This window comes from Choristoneura fumiferana, chromosome 23, assembly GCF_025370935.1.
Source record: "Choristoneura fumiferana chromosome 23, NRCan_CFum_1, whole genome shotgun sequence".
Classification (NCBI taxonomy): Eukaryota; Metazoa; Arthropoda; class Insecta; order Lepidoptera; family Tortricidae; genus Choristoneura; species Choristoneura fumiferana.
Window position 1 is genome coordinate 2,907,309 of NC_133494.1, and position 10,803 is coordinate 2,918,111.

The window sequence follows — 10,803 nt, forward strand, 5'->3', positions numbered from 1 at the left end:
TTGCTACAATAAATGTACCTACTGGCTACAGGAAATTGTTTTTTTTCTTTATTGTTTTATGTTTTTTCATAAGGCAACTCCAGAATGGACGCGGGATGAAAAAAAAGAGATGATGGATGGTTTTTGGGACGCTAACTCCTTGACCGGCAAGAAAAGCGATACAATATATAGTTTGGCTAATGAAAGCTGAATTTTCGGCATAGTTTACATATATATGCGTGCAAAATTACAGCTTTCTAGCATTGATAGTTACTGAGCAAAGCCGTGGACGGACAGACAGACAGACATGGCTAGACTATAAGGGTTCCGTTTCTGCCATTTTGGCTATGGAACCCTAAAAAAAGAATTATTAGTATGAAAAGAAAGGAACTACTACAAGTAATCCGGAGTGCGTGTCACCACATTAGCTGTCTAACCTATTGTATTTTCCTTCCCAGAATACCTACGAGCAATGGCAAATAGTTTTCTTCATCCTAGCCGGCGTGTACATAGTGGGTGCTCTATGTTTCACCTGCTTCGGTTCCGGTGAGCTGCAGCAATGGAACGCGCGCGTAGAGGCGCCCAATGGCGCCCTAGCGAGGGAGGAAGAGCCACTCAATGATAAAACTGAGAAGGCGTGAGTTGGTGCAGGGATACAGTAAATTTGTACAGTACGAGCTAAATAATATCTTATTAACACGCGAGGCTCGCAGGAAAGAGATAGAATTTAGCTAGCATCATAAAGCGCTTAGGATAGGAATATCCTCAGAGCAGTATAATGTAATTGTAATAATAATTCCCTGAAGGTCTTTCGGCTGTCAAAAATAGTTATATATTTTTAGAATTCATAAAATTATCCCTTGAACACGTACAAAGAGATCAATAAGGACAAAGTTACAACAATATGTATGTAAAGTCTTAAACATTATGATCGGTTTTTCGGAGTATTTTGTATTTTTTATTTAAACACCAAATTCTTTACTTTTACGGGTATCCCGTGAAACCATATCGAAAATTGGTTTCACGGGATACCCGTAAAAGTAACGAATTTGTAGTTGAAATAAAAATATAACAAAAAGACTCCAAAAAACCAATCATAATTTGATTGCTTAGTAGCGACATCTCTTGTCTGGGTGAGCGGTTAGTTCCAAAACAATGTGACGTCTCTCGATGAGTGCGAAACATAGATGTCGCTAGTGCTGCTGTTTAAGTAGCGAAAAAAAAGCAACCTGAGATATGTCTGCATAGGAGAAATTCGTGTCTAGACTCCTGTCCAGCGGTGGTGTATGGGGTTATAGCACGCAGCACGGATTGTTGAGGACCTGGGTTCGATTCCCAGCGCTGGTCTCTTTTTCTGGTTTTTCTGTGCATCCATGTCTCAGTTTGTATTTTCGATCGTGTATACATATTTTTTTAACTTTGATTGTACCTATCAATCTCTTTCTTTTTTAATGTACACCCCGATTAAACCTTTTTGTGTCAGTAGATATTTAGCCAATATATATAGTTATGATCTTCATTGATTATTTGGTTTTATATGACGCCAATTTAATTTCAATCGTACAAAAAAAGTCCCTTAAAGTAATTAGAAAAGTTAACTAAATTAAAGTTTTGCCTTGTTACTTGACCAAAACTTTGATCTAGTTTAATATAGATTTCAATCGTGAACATACGATAAATCTATTCTGAAAGTAATTAGAAAATGTGCTTACTATTTTAAGAACAAACTAAAACGCTTCAAAGTTAGCACATTGTCTATGCCAAACGAGAAAAAAAAGAAAAACTAAAAAAAGGCTGTTAAGTATAAGAATGTGATCTATTTATTAAACGTACGCCGGCATGCGCAATGGACTCACGCACTTGTTTTTAACGGCAAAATAAATGTCTACTTTTTCTACCTATTACAATAAAAAAAAAACCTGGGAATTTATTTTGTCGTTGACTGTTGGTTTCTTTCGTGGCAATACGTCATAATTACAAATCTTTCTTCAACCTAAAGAAAGTCTTCTATGAACTAGAACTTACCTGATTTAACATAGGTATTATACTTTTCCAGCAACTCTGTTGCAACGGTCAACCCTTTTTTTTTCTTGAAGCTGATCCGTGATTGATCCCTATCTCACCTGATGAAAAGTGCAGATAAGTCTAAAGGTATATCGCACTGGTTCAGTAACAGCTTTTAGCCTTGAAGAACATTAGGTGGTATCTATGTACATCTGAACTGTATTAACATTTTATGTATTTTTTTTGGAAATGTACCTTACATTTTTAATAGTACCTACCAAGATAGTACCCATAAAATCTCTTTTTTAACAAAAATGAATTTGTAATTGTGATGTCACGATTGAAGTTCATACGGAACCCGACTCAATGTAAAATGATTAAGTTAGCTAAGTTGCAAGAACAAGTAGATTATTTGCCCGGAAAGGATGTACTGAGCACGTTTTGTCCTAACATAGCTCCAAAATTCTTCGAAAAAAAAAACGGAATATATGCAGACAACTAAGGTACTAATTCTAAGCCCTACGCTAGCTGACGCGGTTTGCACGGAGCGGGTGTAGGACGCCTATTCAAAAAGCGCTAACTGCGTGCGTCGCGTGCGATGGATTTTACATGCAGCCGCGCCCGCGAAGTGCACCCGCTCCAGCTTGCGTAGGCTCTAAAAGGCTTGTTCGGATTAGGCTAGTATTTTAGTCCAGTAGAGAGTAATTTAGTAGCTAAACGTGTCTGAACATCAAAAAATTAGTGAGTAATTTAGTCGAGTCGATCCATTTTATTCTATTTTTTTTTGTAGTTTAGTAGTGAGTAGCACCCCTCACCACGCGTCCGTGCTTACTCGGCCGCCGGCTAAACAAGTCCGAACCTGTCGATTTAGGGGCTGTTTCACCATCCTTTGATTGGTGTTAACTGACGGTTAACCGCCGGCTAAACATCTCTATTTGTTTTGTTCGAATAGACGGAGATGGCATCACATTTAACCGTCAGTTAACACTAATCAATGAATGGTGAAACAGCCCCTTAGTCGAGTTAATTAGTTGGCGTGAAAATGTTGTTTCGCTGGAGCGAGGAAACCACTTTAACACTCGACTGTACTTTGAACGGTTTTTAGGTAGTAGCGAATAGTTTACCTACTAAATTACTCGCTATTGGACTAAAATACTAGCCTAGTCCGAACAAGCCTTAAGCCACTTTAAATAGATAGATTAAGTTTGTGTGGAGACGTCCTGTCAAGAGCACGCTGTGTGGACTCTAAGACGTCACGAGCTTTCAGTTCCAACCGATCGTTTTCATGTAGATCGAGGTCAGCCTGGCTTAACAACAAAGCTTTTATATGTAGATTAATATTCTAATTTCCGAGATATAACAAACTTATTGCGGGACACTGACTCATTTGCATGCAAACAACTAATTATGTATAAATCACAAGGTCTAGTTTATTTGGAATAGTAATTAAAAAAATGTATTTATAATTTTCATATCGTAATTTATCCGGAGTTGGCCAAAAGTAGAGACGAGTGGAAGAAAAAAGGGGAGGCTTTTGCCCAGCAGTGGGACACAATATAAGCTAATAAAAATATACAGTATAGAAGCTATGTTAGAACGATCAGCCAGTATTTACCTTTTTATAGTTCTGCTTAAGCTGTTTTCTACTTTACATAATTTAAACTTTGACTTGTCAAAACGAACTGATAGGTTTAAAAAGGAAAACTGCAGGGACCAAATGGGGCTTCTACACTTCTTGATAAGATACTGTTATTAAGTATTTTTATGAATTAACAATTATTTATGTAGCTACATCGTCGAGTTAGGAATTTCATAGCTAATAGAATGATCTGTCGACTTATCTGTGAAGCTAAAATACTGAAAAAGTGTGTACTTGGAAAATAATAGTAACTAAAAAAAAAGCTCCGCTTTAGATTAAATACTTGTTTATTACCCAATTGCGGCAAAGCCCACTAGGAAAGTTATGTTTTTGAGATCATACACTGCGGCCGCAACAATTTTTTTAAATGCCTGTAATTTTAAATTTTCAATGGGTTAATGTTACTCCTCAGATAAGTGGATAAGTCGGCATGTTTCTCATGCATGTACACTGACCATAGACAAGTCTCGTTACTTTTACCGTAAGACGTAGATATAAGATTTAGCCATGTTTGAACTAGCTTTATTACAAGGGACGATGCATTGTGTTTTTGTGCATTTCGACAGCTGTGATAAAGAGGTTTGTCTATGGCATATATTTTTCTTGATGAATATTTCGAGCGGTCTCAAACCCTGAACGTACTATTTAAATTGATTTTGTAACGGCTATTAGCAGTTCCTAAAATTACAATCAGTATTTGGATGTGTTTTAGTCGAATTTTGTTTTTCAGATGTTCTAAGATCTCCGTAGACAAAATGTTTCGTTTTCCTTCCGAAGATTGCAGGGTAAACAAATCCATAGAGTACATTAAAAACAAATAGGTTACTAAAATAAGTATTTAAATTTTGTCTATGGAGATAAGTTGTTTTTATTTTTAAGTGTCCTTTTTATTTTTTACAAACTAACTAAATTGTATGATCAGTTTCTGTAATTTTTCATCCATTTACATGGAGTTATCTGTGTTTTTATTCTGTAATATTTCATTTAAATGTACATTTATTAATTCATTATGATTTACAGCTTAAATTGTTTCATAAATGTATCTATAATACTTTTTGAAATTGTATAGCAAGTTAGCATCGTACGCGTGACGAATTCGAGGACTGCATTTTGTCAACCAGTTTCTTTGAAAATAAACGTTTTTATGAATAAATTGTTTACTTTCCAATTTTCGACTGCAGCTCTTAAGACCAAACCTTTGCTACATTTTGGGTTACGTAAATAAAAAGGCGTTGAAGGTAACTTACAATAGTTTATTGAATAAACATTACAAGTAGCACAGCCTAGCTGTCCCTACGAAGCGCCGCTCCTGCTACCGTCTACAAGGCAAGGTGATTCAAAATCCCTCGGGCCACTCCAACAATTACCAAACAAATGGTATCAACAACATAATACGAAATTTCGTTGTCACATTAAGGCCTTAGCATTAGCACAGAAGAAAATGTCTTGTGTCTTAGAAGAAATTCAGTCAGAAAGAAATAAGAAAAATATCTCCTGATTTAAGAAATGTTCTTGGAATGTGCAAAAGGCCTTTTGGTCGAAATGATGATATGTAAAATAAGTACGAATAATAGTGACAGTTTAGTCGTTTACTATATATATTCCAAATTAAATATAACACAAAAATGCTCATTTTGTACTACACTATAGCTTTATCTCCACCTGGTGTTAATGTGACAAAGTACAAAAAATAGCTACTTGACTCATTTCCATTGTATTTGCTGGAGCAACCACCTATGATTCTGTAAACAATATAAGTGACAGTAACACTCGTCTTATCACAGTAAGTTTAATTATGGAAATCTTTGTTATAGAGGAGGTCGCTGCAAGCCTAATGTGCGGTTTTAGAGAATACACCATGATAGAAGTAAAGTCCTATCTCGTCGAATGAGGGTTTTCACTGAGGCGAAATATCGCTAGATGGCGTTAGTATCGTGAGGTGCGTTTGACGTTTGCTTGCGATTGGCTCATTTCGTTATTTAACCAATCACGAGCAAACGTCAAAAGGATCTCACGATCCTAACGCCATCTAGCGATATTTCGCCTGTGTGAAACCCTCATATAGCGTAAATAAAAGCTACCACGGCGCGACATTTAAACAGTAGTATAGAACTATTTTCCGGTTTTTTGATTTTGATTTATTAGAGACTTTGTATGCCGCGTTTTTCTTTCTATAGAACAGCCATATAACTCGAGTGCGTTTCGCGTTTGTAACAATGCAAACACGCGTCGACGACGCTTTTTAAATAACCATAATTCCTCATCACAAAGATTACCATATACCGTAGTGATAAAGCAAAATACGCCATTGCAAACTGACATCGACTCGGCCGTTGTCACTCTAGCCTGGGTCATTTTGACCTACTACCCGCGGCGGGTAGCAGCCCATAGCCTTAGCGCCCTATCTCACCGGGACACCATGTCGCCGCTACCAACAAAATACAACTCTACAGGGCCCAATTGCATAATAAACTAAAAAACTATTAGTAAATTTCAATACAAAATCGCTATAACTATTAGCTCATAGCTGTTTGTTGTGATTGTTCGTGTTGCCTATTTGTACTTAATACTATTTTTGTGGCTTATGTTGTAAATAAGTGTATTTTCTTTCTTTCTTTATGCAATCGGGCCTTAGTGTCCGCTTTGGCGGCGCGACCAGCATGGACCACAAGCAAACAACAAGCAGCGCCACCACGTTAGAGGGTTTTCAGATTCTAATACCGATATCAGGGTAAGTAAAATGTATGAAATATGTACCTGTCTTTCAGATTATCCGATTCGTTATCGAATCATATTACATACATTTAACTTGCCCCAATATCGTATCGGCGGCGTCCGATACCGATATCGGGTCGGATAACCTGAAAACGCTCTCAGTTGCGCCGCATGCTGTATGCTTAATGATGTGTTCGGGAACGTTCGGGATTGCTCGTTCTCGTCCGCCGCCGCGACGTCCATTTTCCGGTGGGCGAGAACGATCAGTCTCCAACATTTACGAAGCTGATTTTGACGCAGCGGGCGACGGACCGCTACGCGTCAGGCTAACTATAACTTATACTACGAAACTCGAAGTTCGTATCGTACCGTCCCTCTCGCTCTCGTATTAAATAGTATAAGTGTCAGAGGGACAGCACGACACGAACTTCGAGTTTCATAGTAGCCCTGCAGTATTCGCGGGTCAGAACAACCATGGCCTAACAAAACTGAACGTTGTCGTATTTTTTCAATAAATATCACATGAATGAGTGCATTTTAATACTAATATAATTTTATAAACGCTGGGCCGAGTAAAACTGTTCAGTTACGGTAGCACGGAAGTTGCAGTTCGAATGGCGGTGACGGTTTTATATTGACTCAACTTTTCACCTAAATTTTAGAGGACCAATTTTTAAAATCATTACACCCAAAAATACCATTTGAAGTGTTAAAAATCTGTGTGTATTGCAACAAAACTACAGCTCAAATAATGTTGAAAAGGTCAAACAGAACTGTAACTTTTTACTACTCTACCCGCAATTCAGCACAATTTTTCACAATTTTCGAAAAGTATCTTTGAGTGATTATGTTATTTTCAAAATAAACCTTGTCCAAAGGTAAAGAGCATTTACTGTGATTGAGAGACAATCATAATTAGAATCGTTCGTTCATAGACATTGCAGGTAATGTCTTGCTCGATGCTGGCTGAGTGTTGGCGAACAATGAACAACTTCGAGACTCCGGACTTTGTTTAATGTCTGCAAGCGAACGAAATGTATGCTAGTCGAGCGCAGCACTGTATTCATGGAAGAGGTTTATTAGAGATTTTACGGCAGTTCAATGCTCTGAAAATGACTGAGAGTCCATCGAAATATATTTCTACTTTTTATTTTGAGCTCATCTACATCTTCTCTATTTGAACATCCTACGAACCTACGTCTACGCATTGAGCAACATTATGCTTTATGGCAACCGCAACTAGGTTCAGTATAGCGTAGCTGAGCAGTTTCACAGGCAGCGCACCTAACTATGATTATCTATAAATACCAACAGCACTGAATTCGATCCTTAAATATAGCGTTTTGTACTAAGCCTTCTTCTTCTACATATTGTACTCACTCTAGGTTTCTGCGACATAAATAATAATTTGACATCCTCTATTGGCTCTGGTTTTGGGCCATAGCCAAAGCCTGTTTACTGACCAGTAAAGACAGAACTGAGAAAAAAATACCCATGATTGTAAAAGATGGATATGTCACCGTATAAATATACTCCATTTAATTTAAGAGTTTTTTTTGAATTAAGAGTCAAATTGTAACACACGTTTCTCGATATTTAGAACACAAATGGACTAAAAATACCTACATGTACATTTATTAGCGGTATTTATTATGTTTTTACTATAGAAGTTGATACAATTTTAAATAGTTTCGTTGTTTCATTTAAACGTGTGCAAATTTTCAAATGTTAAAATAAATGGAGTATAGGTAATTGTGAATATCGTTAATTTATTTTACTTTGTTAGTTTATAATCTCATAAGAGTAAAGCTACAATTAACAGAGACAGAGACAATTAATTATCAAATTCACTCATGTATTAGTAGTAGTCTAGATATACCCGACATGTTTTGAACCAATCCGTGGTTCCGTTTCAAGGTGAGCTCAAACGGAAACCCAACTGTGAACACCACAAACATGAATAGTTTAGGTTGGCGTTCTGTACGAGATCATCTTGCAAAGAATCCACGGATTGGTTCGAAACACATCGTACTATATTAATGCGTGAGTAATTATCTCATGACTGATATACATCTATAGCAGATTATTCTTTTCTAACACTGAATTATGTTTTGTGAGTGCTGCTTGTGCATCATGCATTAGTATATGAATGCACTTTTTATTCATACATTCACATTGGTACAACTCTTTTTCATTTAGTCACAGAAACCTAGTATCAACTGTATTAAGCTAAACTCGGAGTGTATGTACATCAAAATAGTAAACAAGAAGATGTTAGCGGATAAAATTTCATTATAAAATTCATAATTTATATAAGAAACGTGAATTATTCGCTTGAAGCGTCGAGTAAGATATTAGAGGGATTTATTTTTAAAATACAGTGTGACTAGAGATAAAAAACAATGTGTCAATTATATTTCGTGCCAATGGTTCTCATTCAAAATGTAATAGATGGTTTTATTTAATAATAATCAATCCATTTTTTCGGGCAACTTGGCCCATACAATATGCACTAAATATTGAATTTAAAGTTGCAGTTGAAATTACCTACTACTAGAAATTTTCCGAAATTTCTTTTTATACAAGGTGTTTAAGATTGACTGAATATTTTTTTCTGTAGCCACACAGTTTGACAGTTGAGTAACAAAGTTGACAGTTGAATATATTTTACAGCGATTAATGACACTAGACAACAAAGCGAGCGCCGCCGTTGATCCCTTCGTTCGAAAGCAATTCATAAGTAATGATAAGTCACGATTTACAATAGGTCTCGATAAGGGGGAGAAATAAACGACAACAAAGAAATCGAAAACATGAGGATTTTTCATTTTATTTTTATAATAATTTATGGCCAACTTATTGAAAATGTCAGTTATCAATACATTAAGAAAAAAATTAGGAAAGTTAATAAGCTTTTTTTCTGCAGAAAATTGAGAATTGTAGTTTTTTTAATGATATCAATTCACGAATTTTACCTTATTTATTATTCTCAAAATAAATTTTGTTTGTTTGTCATCGAGTTTTGGGTGTTCATTATGCATTTAAATGTTTTTCCGTTGCCTATTTAGTACCTTTAATACGTGCATTGCTTACTTTGGGACTAGGTCAATTTGTGTCAAGTGTCCTGTGGTTTTTATTTATTTTTAACATATCACGAACTAGTAGATAAAGTATAACACGCAAACTCGGGCGTGATTGTGGCCAAACGCAAGCCTATACTGTATTAAAAAAAAACTACATTTCTCACTTGCCGTTTTCACTGACTCAGTAGAAAAGGGACGCACCGAGCGGCCAGCAGGGTTTTACGCATCATCACAAAAAAATAACGCACACTAAAAATAACGTACTCAAAAAAATATGAAAATAATAAGTTTTTTAAAATCTTACTTAATTATATTGATACTGCGGCCACGCGAGCTACATTTCTCATTTGTCGTTCAGAACGTCAGTGAAAAAGACTGACTCAGTGGAAAAGGGACGCACTAGCGGCCTCTTCTAATTTTACGTATCACACTAAAAATAACGCATTCAAAAAAATATGAAAATAATAAGTTTTTTTTTTAAATCTTACTTAACTATATTGATACTGCGGCCACTACCAAGCAGAGTAGTTTTTAATCACGAATTGACAACTTCAATTATAAAAAAACATTGATAACAAGATTTATTGTCTCGAAGTTTTTTTCTCCCCCGTGATTAATAATAACAAACATTAAGACTAGAAACGATTATTAATTAAACAACGATTGGTCAATTGACAAATAGGCGATTGTCTTTAACACTACATTACGCAATCACAACTAACCCTACACGCCTCGCGCCAGAATATAGGATCAAATCACATGTTAGAGTGATATGGAGAATGTATTCTTAATATCGAGAAATAAACACAATATAGGCTGTATGATTTTAACCATCTATTTTAATCGTAATAATAACTTTTCAACATCAATTGCTAGCCAACTCGATTGGCTATTAATTTTTGGAGCTCTTAAAAATCAACTTTTAAAGTAATTTATTATTTACCTAACTTCACAATAATTTAATTAAAAATATGACCATTTAACGGGAGCGGTTGTTAGTGATTTAAGTGTTAATAATTAAGGATACATAATCTTTGCTCACTCTAACATATAATTACCATCCGCGATGGGTCTTGTTTGACAAGTGTGCAGAGCCACTTTCAAACTACAAGGTTTTAAAATCAGACAACAATCTAGGGTCTATGGGTTCTAATTATGATGGCTAGCACAAGTTGCATGCTTTGGATCTTTTTCTTTCCAGTTAAATAGAAAAGGGGTAGTGAAGTGCAGGCCTATTTGGGCATCTCTTGTAGATTCGCCATCAGATATTTCGGAGCGGCCAAGGTGGTCAAAAATATCGATAAATGAACTCTAATACCTTAATAATAGAGTGCATGTGCCGATACTTTTGACCACCTTGGGCGCTCCGAAATATCTGTTGGC

At 36.0% G+C, this 10,803-nt stretch overlaps 1 protein-coding gene across 1 annotated transcript in view; it reads left to right on the top strand.

Moving 5' to 3' along the window:
- LOC141440713 (sialin) overlaps positions 1-4,775 on the top strand; it is a 50,547-nt gene extending 45,772 nt beyond the window's left edge. Inside the window, exon 12 of the mRNA XM_074105258.1 lies at positions 438-4,775. Within this exon, the coding sequence (XP_073961359.1) occupies positions 438-620 (183 nt within the window). The 3' untranslated portion in view covers positions 621-4,775. The remainder of the gene's footprint in view (positions 1-437) is intronic.
- Positions 4,776-10,803: the final 6,028 nt, after the last annotated feature.